This window comes from Vitis riparia, chromosome 9, assembly GCF_004353265.1.
Source record: "Vitis riparia cultivar Riparia Gloire de Montpellier isolate 1030 chromosome 9, EGFV_Vit.rip_1.0, whole genome shotgun sequence".
Classification (NCBI taxonomy): domain Eukaryota; kingdom Viridiplantae; phylum Streptophyta; class Magnoliopsida; order Vitales; family Vitaceae; genus Vitis; species Vitis riparia.
This window is the reverse complement of record NC_048439.1, coordinates 7,104,000-7,131,508: the sequence shown is the minus strand read 5'-3', so window position 1 is coordinate 7,131,508 and position 27,509 is coordinate 7,104,000. Positions and strand designations below refer to the sequence as shown.

The following is a 27,509-nucleotide window of genomic DNA, read 5'->3' as shown; positions in this document are numbered from 1 at the left end:
ATTCTATTATATAAATAACAGATAAAGAGCATTTTATAGGAAGCATTATGATTAAGAACCAAAGCATGAGAGGAAGGACACAGCAACAAGCCCTCAAAGATCTTATATGATATATATAGTAAGAAATTGAAATTAGTGCAAAATCTTCTCACAAAATGAGAATGCCATTAAAATTTAAAATCACTTCAAAATCTTCTATTAGCAGAGCTGAAACTAACTCCATATTTTGCTTACAACGACAGCCAGACAACATGACCAAATGGGCCATGAAAAAGACAACAAACAGGTCCCTGAGCAAACACCATGAATGAGCCCAGAAATTTGAGTTGAGTTTTCTATCATGTACTACCTTCCATCTCTTTCTCAAAAGATATCAGGATTGAAGCGACCGGTGACAGAGCTGCTTTGCTGCATATGCCTCAGATGCATTGACAAGGTATAGTTCTTCACCTGGCATGACAACCGTAAAGTAAAAACTAGCTTCCCAGAACCTTTTAATTGATAAAAGATAAGTTCTGTGATGCTAACACATTTAAATATTTTTGTGTTAAGTTCCTGTGAATTGTGGGGGTTTTGATGTTCACCTCTAGGGTTCTCAGCTGCTCCTGATATTGAGGGACCAAATGCTTCAACATCTGCAATTCTCTGTTCCTATCATCATACTCTCTCTGGCGTTCATGCTGGATAGCCACACCACGTTTGAGAATAGTATTTTCCCGCATTAGTACTTCAAGTTGTTCCTTTAGCATTATATTTTCCTGAAAATAAATAGTGTAACTAGACAAGGCTCCAGAAGGACAGTTTGTGATTAAGCATTGTAGCATCTGTAAAGAAGAACAGAAAAATCTAACTTCCATGCAAGTTTCAAAACAATCTTCCAGCTTAAAAATGCTAGATGATTCCAAAAAACAAGCACATTCTGCTTTTTTTCTCTTCCCACTAGATAAAACTTCGCAAAGAATGCATGCTTAGGCACCTCTACTGTTTCCCATTACCTTTTTCTCCTCAAGGCACAAACTGAATCATTGCAATAGCCAACTATTTCAGAACTGCACTCTTTAACTTCAGAATCTTTTTCCCACTTCGATGAACACAGGAAGATGAATCCATTCTGGCAGACACTTTTATGCACTGACACATTTTGTCATGGTTTACATGATTTAAAGATCATAATTTCAAAAAAAATTGTCAACTTTGTCAGAATCTCTATTAGATATGTGTCCCCAGTAACTCATTTTTTGTGGAATTTATTTTCCGAACTTCTGCAGCCTAGTCCCACTGGCATGCAGAATATTCAAGCATATTTGCCTAAACAAATAAATACCCACCTTGTAAAATGTCTGTGCTACCTCAGCATCAGATCTTGCACTGATGGATTTCTCCAAACCATTCAGTGCTCTTGTTGCACGGGCTCTGGCATCATCTACATTTGCAGCATTCATTATTTCCCTTACAAATAATTCCACCCATTCTCCACCATCCACAGGAAGGTTGTTTGAAAAAGCAGTTCCATCAGCAGTTATGCTACCTGCCAATTATAAATGCAGCTGTTAGAGTCCTGCCCTCAGGTGAAACCAACCATAGAAAGAGAATGCAGTTTCAAGCAGCTAGCTCATAAAACAGCTTATAAGAATAGTTTAGTTTTTACTGATAATGACTATGTTAGGTAAAGTAGTATAAGGTTATGAGGAACACATCCCCAAACATGCGTACATTGAATTGACGATGACTGAAGGTCCAAAACAACAACCTATCCCATCTTAATGACCAGAATGACAATTCATTATTTGGAATGTATCAGCTTATATTAAAGAGGATTGAGCTCAGAATAAAGTATGTCACATGAAATTTATAGCTCAAAATCTTTAGATTTTGCATGATACTATAAAGAATGAAATTTATATGCAATAAAAGTATGCATCAAGGATATATATGGAAAGGACTCGAGATATTCAAATTTGTAAACTTTCATCTGGATCTCTTATGTTTAAGTAAGAAAAATTTTATCTAAATCAAATGTGTCATACAAAGGTTTAGGCCCCTGAAAGAATATAAAAAAATTCATTAGAAAACATACAAAATGGGAGTTTCCTACTATAGTACTTATTTTCTAACAAGGAATAGTCTGGACGAGAAAATTTATAGTTAAAAAGAATTTATTAAATATTAAAAAAAATTCTTCAACTTTCATCAGCAAAAAACTTCCTCACAATTAGACAACTTGCACAAAAACATGAGTCATATACATCTTATCAATTATATTTCTAATAAGGAAAATTAGACATCAACCTATTCCAAGGTCAAGAAAAGGTTTTGATGGGGTGTCTATGAGAGAAAGAGACGTGATGAGATAGACCCATAAAGTAAACAAGAAGATTGTAAAAAGGAAAGGGTCTATTAGGATCATATAAAGGGAAGAAAAATAAATATTTCGCTCCCATATACTAAAAATCCATGAGGACTTGGAAATTCCTAAAACAATTGAATATCATGAGGTGGAAACCAATTTTTTTACGTTATTTGAGACATCATTTTTGAAGCATATGATTCCTTGTTATGAACTTAGCCTACAAGATAATGAGATCAACACTCCAAGAAAAGAGTATGAAAAGTGAATGATTTGCATGTATGATGTCTTTTAAGTTGTCGTTAATTGAAATGTTGGCAAAACTAAATAGCTTATCCATTGGATCTAATTGCTTGAGGTTTTCATTCACAGCTACTCATCTCATACATGATAAGATAAATATATTTTTTTTACATATTTCCAGTCTAAGAATTAATGTACAAGAATTTCTTAAGAAAACATTAATTATTGGGTAACAGGATTATTAATAATCCACCTGAGAACCAAGTTAATTCCTCAAAAGAATTACAAGCCATTAGAGAATACTGTTTCATAAATATCAATTATTAGAGGATCAACTGCATAGTAACAAGTGAAACCAAAGCATAAAAAACATTTGTACCAGATAATCAATGCAGCTTCTAGATACTTTGGAAAACCTAGACCTAAACATCAAAATCCAGCCGAGCAAACAAGATAGATCTCAGCTTGCTCTTTTCTAAAAGAATAGACAAGTCTCTTATAGAGAATAAGAGCATACCTTTATCCATGTTTGCAGCAAAGGTCCCTTCAACTGAACCTATTCTTTTCTCCATATATCTTGAATGATGCTCATGCAGGCCCTTCATGGCAGAATCTAGGTCATTGTCACATTCTGCCAGTGCTCTTTCAAGAACCTGAAAAGTAATACAATTAAATGATAATTAGTCACAGTAGCAAAGAGATAGCTACAAATTATCTCAACAACTGTGCAAGAAAATAATATTCTGTCTATTAGGCTATCAATCAATGTGCAAAAGGAATAAAAAAAATACAAATATTTCAAAGCAATGTAACACTAGAAACTTCAAACAAAATAGAAAACAATATAATCAAGTGTCAGGATTCTGAGTCCAAGTCATGATATTGGCAATTCCATTAAAAATGTCAATTACCAAGAAAGATCTCCCTCCAATCCTGAACAAAGAAATTAGAGGCAGTGGAGAGTTTACTAAATCGACTTGCTTGAAGGCAGTGTCTTCCTGAGAGCATGAGCCAACTTAATAGATCTTTTCAGAAAAAAGAGAACTTTTTGCCTTCAATTGGATATTTTCTAATGCTTTTAAACCCAAAAACAGTATTTCAGCCTTACAGATTAAAGGTGCCAAGGATTGCAACACAAGCCAATCAACCAGGTTGGCAGCTCAGCCTCAATGGATTGAGTTCCACCTCAATTGATTGAGGTAGAACACACACCTTTGATCAATCAGGTCCACACATAGCTTTCCATTAAGTGTACAAATTGATCTAAAAAGTTTTACCCCATTTAGAATATCACCTGTTTTCTCAATTAATATTTATGTTGTCTAAAGTTCTTCTCATGGAAATTTTTCACAGATTTAGAAAATAGATTGGGTACTTGCAAAGAATGTAGCTTATGAAAAGTATTTGCTCATATGGAGTGTTCAGTTTATGGATTCGGATCCTGGAGTTCAAGAACTACAAAGAAGCATTGGAAAAGTGACAATGGTGCGTGTAATTCACGGCATGGAGGTCCGGTGTGGAAAAATCAAGTCAACATCTGAATTTTATCGAAAGTTCCAGATTTGGTATCTTGTAAACACCCACATTCATAACTTCTAGTGAATTTAACTATACCTAGGATCCAACCAACTTAGATTTTTCTCCCCGATTCGCGGAGTTTCCAAATAAAAGCTTTATCTCATCCTTTCCCCAAACATAATTCTCTCACTCTTTTTGTCAAGAAAGTTTTCCATTTCTCACTCAAAAAAGATACACAAGAGTCCTATCTAGAACAATTTTCTTATGTCCCAACCAAAGCAAGGAAGATTCCCTTTCCCCAAGAAAGAAAAAGATTCTGTCCACCATGGATGCATGTTAAGAGCTTAATTAAAATGACAAATTCGGTATCAAGGGTAAGGCTTCTAAATGACTTCAAGTAGATCCATTATCAACAAACATATCCATTTTGTGCAGAAATATCCATGCTCAATTCATCTAGTACAATTCACAAAGCAGATCATTCCTACGTCACCATTGTGAAAACAAAGAACCAGACTTTCTATAACTAAGAGAAAAAACACAAAACTATCTTCTAAGGAGTACCATCACTTAGTAAAATAGCAGGGTAACAGTATCAATTTTCTGATAAAAGCCCACCTCAATAATTCAAAATTTTCTCACCAATCAAACAGACGAAACCAACCCAATTCCAACAGAAGAAATAAAACCCAAACCGAAATCAATATATGTAGCATTTCAAGAGAGAAAAAGAAACACAAAAAAACAATCCTCCAAAGACCACAATCGCTACACGACATAATCCCAATCTCCTAACATCAAAAGAACAATCACAATGCCATTTTTTAAAATGATGAAAAAAAGAAAAAAAACCGAAAAAAAAATCCTCCTTTCGGTTGCCGAATTCCGAACCTTAATTCCCGTTTCCAATAAAACAAACAAACACTCGCATCAGTCAATCCAAAATTTTCTCAGAGACCAAACAGATATCAGGAGAAATAAAAACAGAAAACGAAATGAATACTACATCGTATCTGAGAAAGAAAAACAAAACCTGGAAGTCGAGGAGAGGAAAGGTAGCAGCGAGTTGACGAAGGGGAGCAGAGGGTGGTGAGCATCTGGGAGGAGAGTTGGAAGAACAGCGAAGCTTCTTGGAAGCCTGAGGCGGCGTCGTTTCGATGTCGTCCATGAATGATCTCTTGCTGCCGCAGACGGCCGCAGACATTTTTGCTCTGTTGTGTCTGCTATCTCACTTCACACTTTCACTGCGACTTCCAAAAGGGACAGACATTTCTCGCCCTCTGTTTTCCTTTTTAGTTTTTATAGCATCATTTTCTGACGGTGCTTAAACCCGTCCGACACCTCATTGGGACCCACGCCTCCTGTGGGCCATGTGGGTTGCTATTTTTTTCGTTTTTTGCCCTTTCGTGACCAAGAAATCAAATTTGGATCAAGATATTTTCCTAAAAATAGAAATGAAAAAATTAGGTGACAAGAAACCCTCCAATATTTTTGAAACTTCATCAACAACTCTTTTTCAAACTCAATAAAAACTTTTATGATCAAAATTATTTTAGTTAATTGATATAAAAAAATTATTGAATTTAAGTTTCTTTTATTTTAATATTATGTTTGATTCTTAAAAGTATTAAAGGAAAGAAAAAAAATATATTAAAAAATTAGTTTTTGTCTTTTTTTTTTTTTCATATTTCCCCTCAAACTTTTTTAAAAACCAAACATAGTCTAAATTTATTAAACCCTTTTTTTTATCTGAAATTAGGTTTTTATGTTACCATAGATTTTAAAAAGTATTTCTAATTTTTTCTAACACCTTAATTTAGAAGTACTAAGTAAGAAGCACTTCTAAAAAACACTTTTGATATTTTCTATCATTTGTAAGTAGAAGTAAGAGTTTGTTTGATAATGATTTTAGGAATCATTTTTAATATTTTGTATTTAGTAGTAATTTTAGGAAGTATTTTTACAATAAATATTTAAAAAATAAATTTTTTAAATATTAGAAATATCATAAATACTTCCTAAAATCACTATCAAACATACTTTAATACTTGAAAATTTTCATCATTTAAGTGTTAGAAATTTAGAAACATTTTTTAAAATCACTGTTAGACGTACTCTACTTAAAAGGTAAGAAGTGTTTTTTTACCGTTAATATCTAATAGACTTTTAGAATGTGTTTGACAATAATTTTAAAAAACCTTCTTGAAATATAAATATTCTAAGTGTTAAAAAGGTTAAAAACACTTTTTAGAACCACTACTAAACAAAGTTTTAGAACATGTTTCACAGTCATTTTCTAAAACGTGAACTAAACCCACTTTTAATGTTTTTAAAAAAATTAATTTGATTCATAAGATAGGCTTATTTTGTTTTGCTTTTAAAATATAAAATATAAAAATTTTATTTAAAAAAAAAAAAAAGAATGGGGCTTTCCTTATATTTGAAACAACGGTTATTAGAATTTTCAAATTTTGAAAAAAGGCTGGCATGATTTTGTTTAAATAATTTTTAAAAATTATTATGCTTTTAAGGTAAGTTAATACGAAAATTGTGAAAAACATTAACTTCTTTCTTTTCTTTTCTTTTTTTCCTTGAAGAAACATGATTCAAATACTTCCAACAATGATGATTACAGAAGCGAAAGCTTCCAATCTACTTGAGCGGCGGTTACAAATCCAGGATCCCGAAAACCCTCATGCTCCACCTGAGCAGTTGCAGAGCCAAAGACCCATGTGGCAGAGGTTTAATGTGGGATTGCTTTTCAATACAGATCCTTCCAAATTTCATGAACTCCATGAGAGGCAACAGAGAAGACTAAAGCAGGCTTGAGATGGTGGTGGAATAGGCATACACAATCAATACATTCTTGAAAATTCAGAGTTGGGTACAAATTTAACAAATTGAATATAGGCAATTGCTGCCCGCCCACGGCTTCACAGCCATTTCATCCCCATTTCTGATTAAAACTACAATAAAAGAAGGAAAAAAAAGGGAAAAGAAAAGAAAGAAAAGGCACAAGCGCCTACAAAAGGAGAGGATTCTTCACTAGACTGACTTGACTCAAGAACCAGAAAATTGCACAAATGGAGCTTTGTGAGAGCATGCCTCATTGAGAAGATGATCCACAAGGGGAACTGAGCTTTTGCTTCCAGGGCACCACAGCCCACAATCCCAGTAATAGGTGATACTTCAAATGACTGAGCCTCTTGCCACTGGAAAAACCACAAGACATGCATGTCAAAAATGATATAGCAACTTGTACCGAAAGTAGCAACTACAAAAACCATCCACCTGTTATGTTTCATACAAGTTCAAGATGTTAGTAAGTAGGGTTGTCGTTAAGAAATCAATGGTGAAACAGCCAGGGTTTGGTACTAATACGATGCCAGGTATTCTTCAACTTTGAGAACCAGGCACCAAGCAGAAGCATAATGAACCAGATTTAATAGAGAGAATCACACAACCTTTGCATTCCATGGAATCCAACAAGTACACAGGCATGTCATATTTCAAGCATCAAATTTCCCAACCCAACTTCATTTCTGGGTCACATGGGCTATATAGTATTTCAGGGGTTAGGGTGTTGTTTTAAAACCGACATTTTTAGATTGGTTGACAACAGAAGGGAGGGAGCTTGGTCGATACCGCATGCATGGATAAATTGTTCCCACTGAGACAGGACCAAAGCAACACAGTTAACACCATTCATCCTTCCCATTGTAACACCAAGTAGCTCAATGAGCAGAAAAGCTCTGGAAGCATAGCTTGCATTTGGTTTACATGTTCACAAACTATTTCATGGCCTACTCAAGTACAAAACCCGCGATAGTTCTACTTGATGGAAGCAAGGAATGGTTATGGATCATATGGTTCAATGTTATGAACATCATCTCGATGTAGTAGAAACAATGAAGTTGAGCTTCATAGTTTCCAAACAAAAAATACATACAAAAGAATAAAGAAAGAGGCATACCTCAACCATAAGTTTTTCCATAATCATTATAGAGACCATAAGAGGCTTTCACCTCATATAAGCTCAGGCTACAAGTAAATCTTGAATGGTTTTTTATAATTTCTCAACCAATTTCTATAGGATGTAGAATATACCATACGCTCTCAATTACCACTGAAGAAATTATGTTTGACTTAATAATAAATATCATGAAAACAGCATGAAACTAGAGCAAGAAGGCAGTAATTCAATAAAGGATAAGGAATAAAAAGGAAAGACTTGGAAGATAAATTCTGCATGGGAGAAGAAACATATATTGAAAAAAGAAGCCAATGTTACCACTCAATAATAATCCAGAGTAAATGTTTTGAATAATCTGGAATTTTTTTGCAATATCTAGAATATTTTGTAAATTATTTTTACAACAACAAAATTGGACTACTTTTCTTAAATAATTAAGTTGATCAGAATTCCACAAGTGGCTTACATTCACAGTAGCCCTAGACAAAGCTTTATAACCCTCATGATTTGTAAGCATGAATTCAGTTATCAGAGGCGAGGATGACCTGGATAATGCTTAGGGGAACCGACAAAGCATGTTTCAATATAAAGAGCCACCATATTTTTACATAATTTTTTCTGAGAACTGTTAGATTAATAATTCATGTTGTATATAGAAAACATCTAAGAACCAACAAGAATACTAATGGACATCTTTATTCTTCTACGTGTCTTGTTGGTTCAAAAAATTATTTATTGACATTTGCTATATACAGCAAGACATTTTCAACAGTCTGGACCCACTTCAATTGCGTTTTTTTAACTACTCTTAACAATTTACAGAAAAGTTCCCCCACAACACACAAGCGTGCATACACGCACAAAATTCTCACATTCCTTCACCTTTCTTGGTGCAATGACCCCACTGTTGCATAGCACATATACCATCTAGTATAGTAGTAGATTTACCAATACTGAGTAGATTCATCAATTCATATGCAGCTAATATACTGCCACGTAAAACCATCCAGACTGACAAGTCATGCACTGCCATCTAACATCATAAATTTACACAGAATTCTTTAAATGCATGGGACCAAAATTCTTTATCAAACTTGAGAATCAAAAGAGGTTTAGAATAATACCATGACAACAATTGTCTACTTGCGGGGCTCCACAAGGATGTACAATGGCTTTCCGTTTAACCTGCACTGTCCCTGCAAAGCACATACTCATTAGACCCAAGCTACTACAGCAAGACAACATTAAAATCCAGTTTAGCAAGCTCAGCTCAGAAGAGAAACCACAGTACCACTTTTCCCTAATGAGTTATAGAGCATTGATATTTCATTAATATTAAACAAGAAACTGAGGAACTGTGTCAAAGGGCTACACCATTCATGAAAATCCTTCATTAATTTGGATGGATCAAATATAGAGTTAAGCTAAATTTAGATAAAACAGAAATAAAAACAAAATCATACAATAGGTGGGAAAAATCAGGTGAACCATTCACCACACAAAAATAAATAAATAAACAATATGGAAATTGGTATCAATGAGAAAAGAAGGGTCGGTCATATATGTTGGTAGTGAGTCGGGTTGCTCCGTTTGGGTTCCTCATTCAGCTAATCCAGTCACAGACCAGTTAGCTAAACAAGAAGCAATGTGTTTGGTCTCTTTTGTTAGAGATTTTCTTCCCCCTGGAATGTATAAAGTATCTCTACTGTGTGTACCTTGGTTTTATTCCTTGTGAGGATGGAGCTAGTTTTTTTTTAGGCGAAGGATACTTGGTTACTTTCTGAGCAACATACATCTTTGAAGAATTGCTCATCCTATTCTAGTTGTATTTATCATTTAATGGATGAAGATGTTTGTTTCTTTTAAAAACAACAAAAACAAAACAAAAAAAAGAAAAAGAGGTTGGTCAGAAGTATCATCAATAACATCTCAGATACAAGACATGGCTAGTTAATCGATACTACAGTAACTACACACTGGCAGAAAAGATAGGTTACTCAGAACATCCATGTGACCCAAATGACAAAGCACATTCTCTCTTCTTTTTCCTAAAATATTTACTAGATAGGGTAGCTTCACTAGAAATGGTTTCAGTATTACTTTCAAGTTTGTATCAACTACTACAAGGTCTCGAAAACAGACCAGGTAGCAGCTCACAGTTGCATGCATGATACCCACTTGTTAGCAATTGATGCAGCTACTACTAAATAAAGTAAGGTTAGATGTTAAGCACAGAACCATATGATGCACCAACTTGACTAGCTATAGAAATGCTTAGGCCCAACCCTTTCATGTAGTACTGACATAATAATTCACCAACTTCAAATTCATCCATCAGAGAACTGAAACTTTGGGCAAATAGCATCACTATAAATGCTAATTTGATCACAAGCCATCCAAAAATGTTAATTAGAGGTTGAACCATCTATCTAAAATTAACAAGAGCAAAAACATATAAAACATTAAATGTACACCATTACCTTAGCCTCAGGCAACCCGATAACGCATGCACATTCTACTACTTCAGCTCCCACACGTTCTAGTTAGCAGCATTTCCAAGCATAATAATGTTAACCAGAGAACCAACAAACAAACAAAACAGAATAGTAGAAACATTAGAAGGGCCTCCAGGTCCTTACCTAATAGTTTTATCGCTGCGCAGAGGGTCCCACCTGTAGCAATCAGATCATCAATCACCAATGCTCGTTCCCCAGGTTGAACAGCTCCAACATGCATTTCTAAACGGTCGGTTCCATATTCCAGAACATATGCTTCAGAAATAACTTCTCCTAAATTCAAAATTTTGAAGGTTTGAACTCAGAATCCATAGAAAAGAGTTTGATTCAATCATAAAAAGTAAAAGCTACTTACAGCACTTGTCCATCTAATAAAATGAAAGGAATTCAAATATCACATGAGCCAATTGGGCACTACGAGACAGTTTTGCGATGAGAGAGTTTTTCAATAACATTTCATTCACCAAAACTTTGGCTACCAAAAGGTATGCGAATTCTAAGTCCACTGTTCCAAAATAGAGAGCAAATTTCATATAATTATGAGGGCCGGCAAGCATAGTTTCATTTTGACATAAAGGCATACCTGGCAACTTATTAGGTTTCCGAAGAGGAACGAATTTTGCTCCAATGGCCAAAGCAATCGAAGGACCAAACATGAATCCTCTCGCTTCAACTCCTAGAATGTCATTTAAAATTGTGAGCAGACATCAAACAGACCATAGAATTACAAACTTCAGGCAGTAGTCATAAAAAATTCCTTTACCCACTCTTAACTGTTGAGTATCAACAATTAAATGGGTCAATTTTATGAGTTAGACAAATTTATCAGATGACCAGAGGCCAAACGCCAGCCCATACTTTAAGCAATTCATTTCTTCTTCTGTTTCCTGGGAAACTAGAGCACTGACATAATGGCATTGTTCATAATTTTCAAATTTACAGGGTGACACACAGGTTGAATTGCCAATTGTGACTAACTTTCGGCATTCCCTTTCTTCAAATATTTTAAGGCTATAACTTCTCAAGTTTCACCCCATGTCCAGAATGCCTAGCCCATATTATCAGCCATAGCAAGCAAACAATAAATACTATAATGACCAATTCATGAAGATGATATCATAGTTCAGGAAATCTCAGGTCAGTCCAGATCAACAAGAAATTTCTCCAGTTCATCAACCAAAACAATTATAAGATCGATGAGCCACATTCTTGTTCTGTTAATCAATCTAAGAAACCAGTCAAATAAAAATACTCTCCTGGAGGAACAGAATAGGAACAGGAACAAATAAACAAAAAAGAGGGACATACAATGAAAATAGATAATGAATTAAAAGAAAGAAAAAAGATATGATTGTAACGATTTGCTCTTTCATATGAGGGCCGAAAATCACATTGTAAGCCATTGAAATATATTTCACAGAGCTCCTGGTTTTGAAACCCAAGAAGAAGTAAAGATGAAACAAGAAATGATGAACAAAAAGGAAAAAAGGAAAAAGAGAGATTCCACTAATGAAAGTGTTCACACAAAGTCGTCTCTCCCCATTAGTGTTTTTGAGCTTGAAAGTGAGAAATGAAAACAAAAATTTCTTAAAAGGGAAAAACTTTCCCTTCTAACCCACTTGATAACATTACCAATCACTAGCAAAAGATTCAAAAAAGAAATGAAAACAAGTATTAAAGAAAAATAAGGCCATCATGCCACTTGACAAATGGTAATCCCATTAAACCCTCTGTCCCAAATTAGATATAGAAAGGAGAAGACTTCAAGACTAAAAAAATAAGAAAGAAATGGGTGTGAAAGAGAGAGGATACCAGCCACGACAGAGATGCCCATGTCCCTGTAACGATCAACAAAGATATCAACAGTGTCCTTGAAGGCCTTGTGATCCAGCAACAGAGTTGTTATGTCTTGAAACATGATACCTAAACCCCAAAACCAAAGAGGAGAAAGGCACAAAAAAAAGAAGAAGAAAAAAAATCATTCAAATGAACAAACACCCCACAAAGAAACATAATACAATAGACCCAGAAAAACAAAGAAAAGACCTTGCTTTGGGAAGTGAGGCACCACTCTAATGGCTTCTGATATGGCCTTCAGCCTTGGGTCTCCTTGCAACCCATTCTCACCTGCAAACATCTCTCTCTTTTTTTCCATCCGCTTTCTCTCCCGCTTGGGTGTCTCTCTGAGCTTTTTCCCTCCCAAACACAAGTCCAACCCCCCCTCTCTCTCTCTCTCTCTCTTGTTTCTCACTCCAAAGTCCAAACAAGGAAAGAGTTGAGTGTGAGAGGGAGAGGCCTCAAAAATAATATATCTTTGTTGGCCGAAGCACCACTGAAGAAGATCCAACTGCCAAGTGCTTATGATTTATAATCACTGTTTTTTATTGTTTTCCCATTATTTAATCCCCAATAGCAAGGATTCAGTGCTTTCATGTTCATGTTAAACCCTTTTCCTAATCCTAACCCTCTGTAATAACACTAACACATAGATGATTTTTGTTTTCATTTTTCAAAATTCTTTAGATAAAATTCTTAATCTCACCTGGGTTTATTTCCATAGAAAGGTTTTAATTTTTGTAGAAGATTACACCCCATGTTCTATCATTTATTCACTAATCATTTCTTGAATCAAATTTCATGAATTAATCATTTTCCTTCAAGATTATGCAATCATGAAAGAGTAATTCTTACTCATATATGAGTCCTTATTTGACATGTTATATAATTTATTACCAAATGTCCAATGACTTTATCTTCCATGATTTCCACATCAAATTAATGATTTTGAATTTGACTAACTATTTCTTTTTTTAAATATTAAATAAATAAATAAATAAATTTATTTAGATTTTTTTTTTTTAAATACTTTGTCTAAATTAAAAAAAAATTGAAAAATAGTCATTTGTATTATATTTTTATTGAAATTTTAAATAAACTCAATCAATTAAAGTTTTGAATTTGGTCGATAGTCTTGGCATCCGACGGCTGAATCGAAACGACTGAAATGGACAGTGGAGATCATTAGAAGCGGTGGAACTCCAAACATACACCTTTGACAAAATCGAGAAAAGGGCATTTTTGATAATTTCAAGAATTACGGCTGCGGATTGCAGAGAATCAAGTGGGAGAAGATCCGGGATATTGGTGGTGGTCCCCAGGATCGTCCTCTGCCTCAACCGGCCCACGTGTCACCTCCTCATAATATCAAGGTCGGCCCTAGTGTGGGCCCCTTCTATTAAATGAATGGCTCAGATCACCTCCAGGTATTTCCTCTATTGTGTCTTTGTTTCCTCCATGGATGGGTCATTATAAATGTGCATACAGAAGTGTGCGTACCCGCATGATACACCATAAATGTCCTCCGTACATAGAGCAATTACTCTGCGGTGTGGAGCAGCATGCGTAGGGTGGGCCCACACCATGAGCCGTGTGATGTCAGCGGATCTCTGATCTCAGCGGGAATCTAAAGATTGGATATCAACATGATTGGGTGATCACAGCCCTTGATTTGACTCATCACGTTGACTATTGGATTTGTTCCATTTTTTTATTTTTTTCAATTGTATTTTGATTTAAACAACGGGTTTGTCCGGAGACAGCAGAGTTTTAAATGGTGTGGTGACAAAGACATTACGGAAGGCATTGGTCGAGACGAGTCCACCTGTACCCCATATTGACCCAACCAAACCCTATGCCTTTTTCCTAATGTTAGATGGTAGATATTTTTTCAACTAAAAATGTTGAATTGTTTTTCCATATAATATTATTTTTTTATATAAAAATATTATATAATATATATGTAGGAAAATGTCAGGTTGTCCATTGAGTATTTATGAAATTGGTAATCTCCACCATTCGAAAATCTATTCTTATCCTCATGAGGTGAAATAAGTTTGCCTCAAGTTGGTACTACTCTTGCGAACTACGTCGAAATAGTATTTTATCCCTAAATGCCTAATCAATTATTATGTCTTAATGCATTTCATCTTAATGCATTTCATCGAAATAGTACTTTACTCGTAAATTATCATTGAATTAGCAATAAAAATAATTTTAGTCTATAAATACAATCGGAATCAAAACTGATAAAAGATATAGATTAGGTTACACGGGGCAATCAAAACATTGGGATAGTAATCAAATCTGAAAAAACACATTTTTAATAGATTATAAATATAAAAATAAATTGCTTAAATGAAAATAAAATAGAAAAATAATAGGTCTAGCATTTTCTACTCGTTCATACCAGAATAGTACATCGATTTTTGTTTTGAATGCTTCAAACATTTTCTAATAAATTTTCAAAGATAAAGTTAGTTAAGATTTGTCTTCAACAAACCGATTATGAATCCAATGTTTTGATGCTTCTATTTCAATGATAGCTTCGTTTCAACTTCCTACTTTATATATATATATTTTTTGCTATTAAGATAGTAATGAGGTCAAAACCCAATAGTCAACTTGAGTGACTCCATTGCTTTTGGGTGGGATGATATATATCCATTTTTATTAAAATTACTTTTAAATATATTTGAAATTATCATTGTGTGTCGAGCATTGCCATTTGGGACTGATGTGGCATCCTACCATTTGAAACCATTCAATGCAATCCAGTAAAAGCATCCGAAATTGATATATTAACGAAGTTATTCATTCAATACAACTAAGTAGAAACATCTAGAGTCGACATTTTACTGAAGTTAATGGTTGGCATCCGACAACAATCATAATGTGGGTCTTGAAATAAGAAGAAATGTGATGTAATTCTAGGGGCATGAATACGAATGTGTCCTCAAAGCACATGATTAAAATGTGTTCCATGTGTTCATTAGTAAGTCGAGATACTCGATCATGTGATCATAGGCATTTGCCTCTAAAGAGAAATAGAAGAATTGATAGTGGGCAAACTAAATCTAATTGAACATTGAGTGCACCAACAATAATATTTTAAAAACTGTTTTAATTTTAAAAATAATCTTAATAGAATAAAAATTTAATCAAATAAAAAAAATTAGTGTCCATTCAGATATATTTTTTGTATTTAGTCTATTTTTAGATAAGATATAAGAATATCTACAAACTTACATTTAACTAGTAATGATTTTAAAATTTATTTTAAAGAAATTTGAGATATTAAAAAAATTATTCTATTAATTTTTAAAGTTTTAAAATAATTTTTGAAGACATAATATAAATTTATACTTTTTATGTAAAATATTCTATTTTATATAAAAGTTTTTAATTTTAAAAATACAAAATAAGAAATGTGTCCTAGATTAATTAAAAAAAAGTAATGTAATAGTAGGGTTTGTATTACAATTCTGTTACAATATGATGCCTATCGAAAAAATATCACTAGTATCATGTATATATTTTTTAGTCTCATTATTTATACACAATCTTATTTTTTTATATTTTATACCTTAATCTTATTTGTTTGTATTTTCATTGGACGGCTTAAATCTCATCACAAGTATTCAATGCTCTGAATTGTTTATTCTATATACACCGGTAAGTCACGTCAACATTTCCCTTTGTATTAAACAAGTTGATTCAATAAAGACACAAAGATTTTGCCTTCCAAAAAAGCAAATAAAAAAGAGGACACAGTTGGAAAAAAAACCAGATTCAAAAATACATTACCTCATGATCATTAATATTTGGAAAGTGCACAGAGCTATCCTGCAGAAGCAAGCAGAGGAACATTTCCGAAAAGACCCCATGCTCCCTATAATTGAAGGGCCCACAAATGGACGTACATGATCACTGTTGACGCGCACGCGTGTGTACTGTAAAGCATGATCGCTAGATTATTTTCATATGGATACGTCCCCACCTCTCAACATCTCCAGGTTTATTTACATCCCATATCCATATAAAATGCTTTTGCTAGCCCTCCATCCCACGCCCCACGTTCATCACAATCACAAAACATGAAATCTCCACCGTTGATTCCACCACCTTAGGTCCCCAAGTCACGTTATGGATCATCTCAGATCTTCTTCCTTTTAAGTACCATCAAGTCAATGCTCATGCATTATTATCTTTCCTCTTTCTTTTTCTTTTTCCCTTTTTTTTTTTTTTTTGCCCCTTGAAACTTTTGATCTAATCTTGTTTTAACCTTTATGATTAAGGGACCCTCAATCATGGGCTTTGAGTTGTGTAAATTGATGGTGTATTGGTAGGGTTGGAAGCAAGCACCACTCCCATTTACTTATACAATGGGGGTTCATCACTCTAATGATTAATTTTCCATTTTGTTAGGAAAAAATGGAACAATAGTTGTCAAATTTATTAGAATATCAATTTTAAATTAGATTTCAATTTATGAATGAATCTTAGTTAGGGGAATGAATTGGTGACCTATAAAATTTTGAAGTGTGACCCGTAAACGTATTCTCCTTTTCTTTTTTCTTTTTTCTTTTTTCTTTTTGTTTAATTTTTTGCAAAATAAATAAACCCAGGCAAAGATGATGTCACAATATTCCCCAAATAATGCAAATATATAAAAAGTGGAAGCAAATGATATCGACAATCTTCCAACATAAGAAATAAAGATATGACGATATAAAGTGGAAAATCTTTAAAGGGATAAAAGAAACTATTGACCAATCACGGTAATAAAATATAATATAAAGAAGATATTGAATACAAGGTTTTATCTTACCCAATGTCTTTAATCCTTTCCCACGCCGGTTGTTTAGTACTTTGAGAAATTTAGCTTTCCACTAGCTTTATATGAAACCCCTTGGAATCACCTCGAAACATGATTTAGGCCTTTTCTTGATATTTGGGCTTAAAGGATGAAGATATTTGAGCCCAAAGGTTGAAGAACTGGGTAAGGATAGAAACAAGTAATGAATCAACAACATATTTTATTGAAAGTTTTCGCACTTAAATACCCAAAAGCTTTCACAAGACATGAACATTCCCTAATATAAATAGGATTTGAAGCTCAAGGAGACATGCTCAAGTCTCTTCACTATGGATTCCTTATCTTGAAATGAATTTAAATCAAAGGTGAAGACGTTTGTGCTATAGAAATAGAATGGTTTTCATATTCATTGTTCCATTTAAGATTTGAGGTGAGAAAATTGGTCAGTGAGATAATCAATGAAAATTCTTAGACATCTTAGAAGATAATTCAAAAACCTTTTTTTCCATCACTACACAACCATATAAATATATGTTAGAAAAAATATTAAAATGGGCATCCTCCTTATAACTCACACCATAGGAATTAGATATGGAAGTTATGAATAAGAGCTTAACAATCTTTTGCAAGTGTGAATAAACTAATATTAAGCGATAGATTGAAACAAAAACATCACATCCAAGTTCCAAAACTAATACCGAAAACATTGAGAAACTAACTCTAGGAACCCTCAAGTAACTCAAAAGATAGAAAATAAACCTCAAAACCAAAACAATTATTCATAACCAATAATGAAAACATGAATAAAGAGGGATGGTGAACACCTATTGAGAGTTGATTGATGAAAGTAACTCAAGAGAAAATTTTCCAACCACCCAAAGATGAACAACAAAGAAGAATTTATAAAAACTCATTTCAAGATAGAACATTGACCAAAGATCTAATACCAACTACCAAACCTAAAAAAAATTGACTAACTAAAGGAAAACTCATAGTTGTCAAAAAAGATGAAAAGATAAAGCACCACGGCTGTGATGATAATAGAGGAGATGAAATGGTCAAATATGAAACTAGGACTCATAATGATTTTAGAGCCAATTAAAAAAGATTGGGGATTTTTTTTTTAATTTTATGAATATTCCTTTTTTTCTTTCTTTTTAAGATAAGTGACATTGATAAAGAAGGATTGATCACCAATTTGATAAAAGAAAATCAACTCTCAACTTATGCAAATAAAGTTGATCATTATGTTTGGTCAATCACCATTTCGATCACATAAAATCAAATCTTAGTTTTCAGATAATACAATTGATTGATAAAATTGATTGATTATCATTTTGATAACAAATAATTAGCTCTTAATTTTTCCTGAAGAATAGTTGATTAATTGGGACATGCCAAAAATTAATACAAATGAAAAAAGAAAAAACCCATATATATAACCCTATGAAAGGAATAGACAAGATGATTAAAAAAATTGAATTGATCCTAAATAGAGTTGAGATAAAAACAATAAATACAAAATTTGAACTATCTACCGTTTAGTTTTCTAGATGCATAATGATAAAAAACACCATCAAGAGACTACTTAGAGTTGAAAATCAAAACATTGAAATAAGAACCTTATCAATTTATCATATACAAAGTTAAGAAATAAGAGACTATTAACACCATATCAAGTACCTTCTAACTAAAAAGAGTCTCATAAATTCACAAAGAACTAACAAATATTATAGATAGCATACACTTATAAGACTATACCTATCTATAAATCAAACATCATTTTTAAGATTACATTCATCCCTAGGGTAGCTTAACTCTATTTCCTATAAGTCAATTTACAACTTTCTTTACTAGATTTCTATTTAATATGACTATTGTACACCCCTTCACCCATACAATATTTGAGTTAATTTTTTATGAAAATATTGGCAACACACTTAGGATTTGATTATAATTTTAAGATTCACTAAAGTGGACACTAGGGATTCCCACCTTTTGCAATTGAAGCATTTTATATTTTGAAGATTGCAAGGTATCACAACCATTTCGGGAAATAAATGATATTCTTTTTACTTCTTTTTGACTTTGAAAAAGGATAAACAATCAAGAGGCCATAAAAATCTAAATTTTTAGGAAGATTTTTAAGCGACTTTACTCCATCTTCAAAGCACATTAAATAAATATAAACTTATGTTTGAACTTTAAGAACTATTCATAATCTTTTGTGACAATACAAAACTTTCCTTTGAGCCGTTAATTACTTACAAGATATGGTATTTAAACATGTAGCTTATCCAAGCAAATCAAAATCATAATAGCTCATAAACTAGCTCATCAATCAATTAAGTTAAGAAGATTTTTATATCTTAACGCATCTTCTAGGTCATTATAAAACAAAATAACCATTTGTAAGGAAGATAAAAGAAATATCTTTATAGACACATCAGTGATGATAAAAATAAAAAGAAGAAAGATTTAAAGAGATACAGATGAACAAAAAAAGAATCAAGAATAAAAATAAGCAAAACACACAAAAATATTTCAAATCTAAGAAAACATCTAGAACTTAAGAATATGCTTGAAAAAATGTCCTAAACATGCTCTAAATGCAATTAGTCGAGAACACAATGACCTATGAACTTCTTAAATGATTCAAACTTAGAAACATACATCCAAAGATTTAGTACAAATTTTAGTTATTTGATCGTAAGTAGGTTCATACTCCAAGAAGACAACTTTGTCTTTTACCAAGTCATGAATGAATTAATGTCAAATGATGATGTGTTTGGTTCTAGAATGAAAAATTATTCTTTATAGTGTCAATGACATTGATATTATCCGATCCCTTTTGTTTATCGCTCTTAATTTCACAATGATATGATCTTTTTCATTTTCAATTAATCTATGACTCCAAAAGTTAATAAATTCAATTTTATAATTTCTACAAAAAAAAAAAAAAAAAAGATAAATGGGATTTTTTACTAACAATATAACAATTGTCAAAAGTTCTTGAGCTAATCATTATGTATTTTCCCTTTAAACCAAACACCTTGCTTATGTTTTATGAAAATTGGAAATTTAACTCATTTTCACATATTTAGATCATGCTTTTTAAGTTGACCTTTAAGCCTTTCTTACATAAAGACTTTTTCAAGATTAGGAATGCCTAGGGCATAGCTAGTGCTTTAACCTTTTTGCCACATTACCCTCATTAACACATTTTTTCTATCAAATTCAATGGATTTAGTGAAAAATAATTTATTACTAGTTATATGACATGAACAACTACTATCAAAATATCATGACTGTGACTTACTTGCTTTGAGATGTGTGTGAATAACCGAACATTTAATATAATTCTTTTTTTACCCAAATTTGTTTAATATTTGAAACTTTCATATTTTCATTGAAAGTGCTCTCATTCAACATAGCATATAGAGGGATCTTTGAGCCATTGTTGGGCACCCTTTTTACCATTCATCAATTTTTTGTTAGGTTGGATTTTTTTTTTTTAAAATTACAAACAATCTTACATAACATTTATTATAAATATGTCATATTTTGCAATAAAGTGCAATGAAACTCAATTTGAGAATGAGTTTTCTAATAAGGTTCTTGTCCATAAGGCTTGACAAAAACTAGTTTACTATTATTTGGAATAATATTTCCATCAACAAATTTGAAGCCCCTTTCATCAAAAGATTTACACCGTAACTTAATTAAATCATCGAGTCTTAAAGTTAGAATGTAACTCTTCCTTTTTAAAACTTAACTCATATTAAAATATTTAATTTTCACATTTTAATCCTTGTTGCTTTTTTCTTCATTTTAGCATGTTCATTTTCAAAGAAAGTAATTTTGTTGAGTAATGATTCTTTATTTTGGATTTATTGCAATTGACTTATTTGTTTCAATATTTAAACACTCCTTATACAAAGTCTCGTAAGTTATATCAAAACTCACATCATCTTTTGAGTTATTTGACTTATTTGAGACATTTCTTTTAGTGTTTCATTGATTACTTTTGCTACGAAGACAGTGAATTTAACACACTTATTACATTCATTTGTTTTTTTTTTATGTTGTTTTTATTAGATTCAGATTCAACAAAGTGACTTATAAAACTATAAGAAAAAAGTAATGACCAAAAACCCAATTCCTATACCGATAATTTTGACATCACTACATGAAAAGACGTGTTTGCACTCAACCGACGTGTTTTTTAAGTCAATAAAAGAGATAATGATAAAATATTAAAACAAACTCCAACACTTGTTATTTTATCATATGATTTTCAATTCATTCAACAAATTATGGTACAACACCATTTATCATATGAGTAATTAAGGTTTTCAATCATAAATCTCCCAACCTAATAGTTGTTGGAAATATGTCTCACATTCTTCATAGACATTCAAAACCTATGAGAGACATGAGATCTATTTGTCTCACCCAAATGGTTGTGGGACGTGATCCATCGACAGTCGATGTATATTAAATAAATGGAGCATCCATACAAATGGGCAAACATAGAAATTCTTTCTTCTTATATTTACCTTTGATTGAGAGACAATGGGAGAAATGTATGGAGAAGAAAAGTAGTAACATGTTAGTGCATATGATTACGAAAGGAAGCCAAAAGGGTGTGTAAAAGTGAGCACAAAAGTCAAATATTCCCATGTGAAATTGTTTCAAAGTGGTTGATTTGAGGGTGTGTGGCACACAAGGAGTAAACCTAATGAATGGGGGCCATGGGCACAATCAAGGGCCACATTAGTACAATTTCCCTGTGTGCCTAGGGTGGTTAGGATCATTCCTTAGGAATGTTTTCAAGCCTATTCCCCTACCTTACTAGTCCGATATGATGCCATATTTGTTGATATCTTGTTCTTTGTTTTTTGTAATTCTTTTCCATACTTAGGTTTTTTAGCTGTATAAAAAAAGTCAAAATATTTAGTTTTTTTTATTAAGTTAAAAGTAACCTGTTGACAATATCCAATATAATTAAATTGAACTTATTAATAACAAGTTCATTTTATCTATATTGGATGATGTTAATATGTTACTTTTAGCTGAATAGAAAAAACCAAAATATTTAGTTTTTTGTATTCAGCCAAAAAACAAACACCACCTTAATATTGTTGTGTCTAGGCTTTGGATATATTTTTTATTTTTTATTTTTAAAATAATTTTTTATATAAAATAAAATATTTTATAAAAAAAACATAAATTTATCTCGTATCTTTAAAAATCATTAGGAATAAGGTTTTGATTTCCATAATATCAAGAATAGGTTTTGTGTACTCTTTGTTTATAAATTAATTCTTATTTTCAGATATTTTATTTGAATAGACAAAACAAAATTACAATTTTGGACCACATTTTTACATCAATTCAATTTAGATTTCAAACAAATTCAAGTTTATTCAAATCTTATAAAAAAAAAGAAAAAAAAAAGCATTAGCTTTTTCTTTTTTAAATGATTTTAAATCACTTTTTCAAAGCTTGGAAACACATTTTTTTTTATAAAATATAAAAAATTATTTCTCAAACTATATTTGGTTTTGGAAAATTTAAGAGAAAATGCAAAAAAAAAAAAAAAAGAATAGAAAGAAAAAGTGGAAGGAAAAAAATTATATAAGTTTTTTTTTACTAATTTTAATTATATTTATTTATTTATTTATATTTTTATAATAAATTTAACTATGAGAAAATCATTTTCTTTACTATTTTTTTCTTTTTTTAACATTTTTCTTTTTAACCATGGGTCATAAATAAAACTAATATTAGGGTTTTGTATATTATTTCAGAGAAATAGGGAAATACTTGAGAAAATGAGATGAAAAGAAGGTTGAAATGCTGGTTTCCACTGAGAGAAGACATTGAATGAGGAACAAAGCAGTGAGACACGTAAAGGAATGGTGAAAATGCTTTAGAGCACAGCCCACGTGAATGATATTCTATCTCTATGGCTGTTTTATCTTTGGAAAGTGTCTTTTGAGATGTTATGGCTTCCATATTTGACTAATGTGGCCTTCTTTGCTCTACAACTTTCCCACTATCACTTGGAAAAAACTAACTTTTCTAAGTTATGATTATTTTTTTTAGCAACATCATCTAAGGGTAAACTCAAGTCTGCCTGACCTAACCCGAGCACAACTTGATATTTGAGTGGGTTTAGATAATTATTTTTAACATTCGGATTGAGCTTGAGTTATGTTGTTTTAATTTGAACTTAATTTGGATTGGGTTCAGATCAATATTCGAATAACCACCTAAACCCCTGATTTAATATCTTTATAATATTTATAATATATATTATCTGATATAATAATACTCATTAAGAAAAAAATATCAAATTATATTATATTATGTATTTTTCATTTTTTAAAAGAAAAATATATAAATTTATATTTATTCTTTTGCTATTTTAAAATTTTATTTTATTTATTATTTAAATTTTTATATAAATAGATAGAAAATAGTTTTAAAAAAATATTGTGAACAAATTTTGAATTATCTAACCTAAGTTGAGTGCCTTGGGTTAAAAATTGGGTTGAGTTGAATTTGACTTGATTGTTTCTTAATTCGAGTTGGGTTTGGGCTAGTCAACAACCTGACCAACCCGCCCAAGTTGTAGTGCTGGCATCATCACACCGAATATATAAATGTGAATGATGATAAAAACAAGTCTGAATTCATATTTATATGTCAAATAAATTTATTAATAATGAATCAAGTAAAGGAATTTAATGAGTTTTTGTCCATGAAATACACGGTTTTGTTCATGAAATTATTAGGTGTGATTTCGATAATTTTTTGTTTTAAAAAACTAACGTTCATTTGATCATGTTTTTCTAAAACTTGCTTTTAAAATTTGTTAAACAAGTTTCATAAAATATGACCAAATGGGTTTATGTTTTTTTAAAACTTGGTAAAAACAATTCCTATTTACTTTCTAAAAATTCTTCTCTATTTCACTTTATTTTTAAAAATTATTTTCAGAAAACAACAATAAAATAGAGTTAGGAATTTTTAAAAACAAATTTTCATTTTTAAAAATAGAAAACCGTTTTTAAATTATATGACCGAACAAGCTCTAACTAAATTTTATATAAAATGTAATATAATTTAAAATCCTTTTAAAAAAAATTAAAGCTTACTATCTCAAATTTTAAAAATACTTTTTAAGAACATAACATAAATTCATACTTTTTATAGGTTCTACTATTTTATAATTTTAAAAATAAAAAAAACTTCCTTATCCAAGTGAGCATTTAAGGGTGCAATTAAAAAGGGGAAAAAAAAAAATTCATGCCTGATATTATTAGTTCCCACATAAAATTCCAAAGTCATCACCTACTGAAACTTTTTAAAACTTGAGAATTCAAAACTTCAGTGCCTAGTAATACCTACACTCTCCTATCACTCAACTCTGACTATTTCCCACCGCCTTCACACACACCGACAGTTGACCCTTTCGGAGCCTTTGATGCGCCGCGAACTGGTGGATGGACTTCTGAATTCCGGCAAATGCTACCAAGAACTCCGCCGCGTCGGTTTGGCTCAATACATTGTTCACCACCATCTCCAATGCCTTGAACCTGTCATCATTTTCATTTCAGGCAGTCATTACAGTTATCACAGTTATTACAGTTACATTGTCTGTTATGTTGGTTAAGGTTGAAGAGAGAGTGAAAATGGACCTGAGGCTTTGGGCCTTAACGATCACTTGGTGGATCTTCTTGAACTCCGACTGAATGCAGCGCAATGCGGCGCCACCCGTACGGTGGTTCATGGGAGCGAAAGGGAGGTGGAGGACACAGGTGGCTTGGATCTCCGCCATCTCCTCCTCCACCACCGTCTCCTCGATGCGTAGCTCGTGGATCAGCTGCGGCAAGAGGCGCTGGATGGCCGGATACGACCCCGACAGCGACGGTGAGGTGCGGGCCCGGGCCCAGATCAGGCCCAGAATTGCGGAGGGCCGCCAGTCGCCGAGCCAGGCTAGTGAGGCGAGCTCGTGAGGTGGAGCCCATTGGGGCATGAGTAGTTGGGCCACATCTTGGAGACGGGCTGAGACCAAGGCCCGGTTGAAGTGGGCATGGTACATGTGGAGATGCTGCTGAATGAGATCCTCCAGAGTCCATCTTGATTTGAGGTGTTTCTGAAGCCTTGCTACTCTGGACTTCTGTTCTTGCAACCAAAGCCCATGTTTCTCCAAGGATAGATCGTCTCCTGATAAAACATATAAATTCTCAGCTCTTGGAAGTTGGCTTGGGGGCCCATAATAACATAGGCCAACCATACGGCCCATACTAGGGAGGCCCAATTTGTAGCATTCCAGTGATTCCACCTTGTTTCTACGAAAACCACCAAAATTGAACAGCCTAAAATAGGAAAAGTGCACTAAAGCCATTTGAGGCAGCGGTCCAACTCGAACGATTCACCTCCGAGTTGTTTAACCGAGTCAAAACGAGTCACCTTTATATGGATTGTAATTCGTAAAGAACCAGGAATGCATGAATTGATTTCTTGGTTTTGCGCAAAACTAACTATTTTTCTTCCAAGAAACTTGCTTTTTCTCGGAAAAGTTAACTTCCCAGGAAAATTAGGGAGAAAGTTTCTGGGCTAATACCTTGTTTGGTTGTTTCTCCTTTCCGGAGGTTCTTGTACTGGACTGACTCTGTTATGTCATCAAATTCACCTCCTTCAGTTTCTTCTCCTGCCACTGATTTTTCTTTGCTTTCTTCCTCTTCTTCGCTACCATCATCTTCATGAATGTATTTCCTGCAAGAAGTTGGCAGTTTGGTTTGCAAGAAAATGGAAGAAAAGCAAGTTTAGGACTTAAAACCAAATGGGGTTGGGACATTTGCTCTAGTTACTTTATTTTCTCGGCAACCAAACAAGAGAGTTTTAGTGCACTCCAAATATTTGTTTGTTTGTCAAGAAAAGAGGAAGAAAGAAGAGAAGAAGAAGAATGGGACGAACTGAGCTTACAAGAGGGGTTGAAATAACGTTCCCTTCATTTTTGTCTTGTTTATGAGCTCCGTACTTCGATGGTTTTTTCTGGCAGTCTCTCAATTTTTCTTCCACCATGAACCTTGTAAATGGAGCCAAGAATTTATAGGAAAAGATAGGGGTAATTTGGTCATGATAATTTCTTATGGGGCCTCAAACTATGGGCTAACCCAATAAAGATTACATTTGTTGTCGGATATGATTCTTCAATCCGACCCATTTTATTGGTTTAAGTCAAGCATTTTCCCTGCAACCAAGCAGGTCTACGGTTCAATAACGGCGTTCCTACAATTTATGAAAGAAAAAATTCATCTTCTGGACTTTCATTTTGTGTGTAAGAGAATTTACTTGGAAAAACTGCAACGTGTAACGTGGATTAAGAGGGTCTAAAACCTTATTTGATATCTGGTTTTTTTTTTAAAAAAAATAAAAATAGAAAAACGTATTAATCAATTAAAAAATAAAAAATCAATTTTTATTTTTAAAAACAAAAAATAATTGTAATTTTAAATAATATCTTCTTTTTTTTTTTTTTTACGTTGTTTTTAAAAGATTGTTTTACAAAATAAATATATAATTATAAAGAATGTTTAAAAATAAAGTACTAAAAATAATAATTATTTTAGAAATATATTTGAAAACCTTAAAAAAAGTTAAAAACGTTTTAAAGTCGGTTTGGTATTATGATTCAAAAATAATTTTTTACTTTTAAAAACAAAAAAGCGTTTTCAAAACTTTTTTTTTATTGCTATTTTTTGAAATTAATTTTTAAAAACAAAAAGAAATATGAGTTAAATTTGACATATTTCCTGAAACTCATTTTTAAAATTTATTTTTTATTCTTTAATTTAAAAACAGTTTTTTTTTAAAAAAAAAATTGAAAAACATGCCCAAGGGACCTTATATTTCCAATGAAACTTTTGACAAAAATTGTTTTTAGGCTTTATTTGAAATTGTCCTTCAAAAACAGATTTCTAATTCACTAAACAGGTTCAAAAACTTATCTTAAAAAATGACTTTTTGAGAATTTATTATAAAAAACAAATTACTTTATAGAACAAATTTTAGGTATTTACATTTATTTTTTATATGGTGTTTTGAACTTTTAGGTAAATATTAAAAATATAAAAAATACTTAAATTTTTTTATATTCTTTATAAATACATAATACTTTCACGGAAAAAATATATATAAGTTCTAAACAAAATTCTTCAAAACAATTAAAAATTGCTTTAA

General features: G+C 32.3%; 3 protein-coding genes across 3 annotated transcripts; all 3 read right to left on the bottom strand.

Moving 5' to 3' along the window:
• Positions 1-89: 89 nt before the first annotated feature.
• Positions 90-5,375, bottom strand: LOC117921567. The gene is made up of 5 exons (XM_034839483.1): positions 5,142-5,375; positions 3,108-3,243; positions 1,329-1,528; positions 585-758; positions 90-450 (listed from the first exon to the last, which is right to left on the bottom strand). The coding sequence occupies exons 1-5, from the start codon at positions 5,310-5,312 to the stop codon at positions 364-366; spliced, it is 768 nt and encodes a 255-aa protein (XP_034695374.1). The 5' UTR covers positions 5,313-5,375; the 3' UTR covers positions 90-363.
• A 1,564-nt stretch (positions 5,376-6,939) lies between these two features.
• On the bottom strand, positions 6,940-12,912 carry LOC117922769 (adenine phosphoribosyltransferase 5-like). Its single transcript, XM_034840985.1, has 7 exons — positions 12,644-12,912; positions 12,410-12,520; positions 11,181-11,273; positions 10,721-10,870; positions 10,562-10,620; positions 9,206-9,277; positions 6,940-7,320 (listed from the first exon to the last, which is right to left on the bottom strand). The coding sequence occupies exons 1-6, from the start codon at positions 12,750-12,752 to the stop codon at positions 9,221-9,223; spliced, it is 579 nt and encodes a 192-aa protein (XP_034696876.1). The 5' UTR covers positions 12,753-12,912; the 3' UTR covers positions 6,940-7,320; positions 9,206-9,220.
• Positions 12,913-24,556: 11,644 nt separating this feature from the next.
• Positions 24,557-26,402, bottom strand: LOC117922674. Its single transcript, XM_034840851.1, has 4 exons — positions 26,253-26,402; positions 25,891-26,042; positions 24,962-25,490; positions 24,557-24,859 (listed from the first exon to the last, which is right to left on the bottom strand). Exons 1-4 carry the CDS (start codon positions 26,279-26,281, stop codon positions 24,685-24,687), a joined length of 885 nt encoding a protein of 294 aa, XP_034696742.1. The 5' UTR covers positions 26,282-26,402; the 3' UTR covers positions 24,557-24,684.
• Positions 26,403-27,509: the final 1,107 nt, after the last annotated feature.

Bases quoted from the DNA above. Each gene is read 5' to 3' on its own strand.
- LOC117921567 (XM_034839483.1), bottom strand. From the start codon at position 5,312: ATGTCTGCGGCCGTCTGCGGCAGCAAGAGATCATTCATGGACGACATC. The intron at 3,244-5,141 runs GTTTTGTTTTTC...ATTACTTTTCAG, and splicing joins TTCCTCTCCTCGACTTCCAG to GTTCTTGAAAGAGCACTGGC. The intron at 759-1,328 runs GTGGGTATTTAT...ATTTATTTTCAG, and splicing joins TAGCACAGACATTTTACAAG to GAAAATATAATGCTAAAGGA.
- LOC117922769 (XM_034840985.1), bottom strand. From the start codon at position 12,752: ATGGAAAAAAAGAGAGAGATGTTTGCAGGTGAGAATGGGTTGCAAGGA. The intron at 12,521-12,643 runs GTCTTTTCTTTG...TTTGGGGTTTAG, and splicing joins GCCTCACTTCCCAAAGCAAG to GTATCATGTTTCAAGACATA. The intron at 9,278-10,561 runs GTAATGGTGTAC...TGTGCTTTGCAG, and splicing joins TCGGGTTGCCTGAGGCTAAG to GGACAGTGCAGGTTAAACGG.
- LOC117922674 (XM_034840851.1), bottom strand. From the start codon at position 26,281: ATGAAGGGAACGTTATTTCAACCCCTCTT. The intron at 26,043-26,252 runs GTAAGCTCAGTT...AACTTCTTGCAG, and splicing joins ACGTTATTTCAACCCCTCTT to GAAATACATTCATGAAGATG. The intron at 25,491-25,890 runs GTATTAGCCCAG...ATGTTTTATCAG, and splicing joins AGGAGAAACAACCAAACAAG to GAGACGATCTATCCTTGGAG.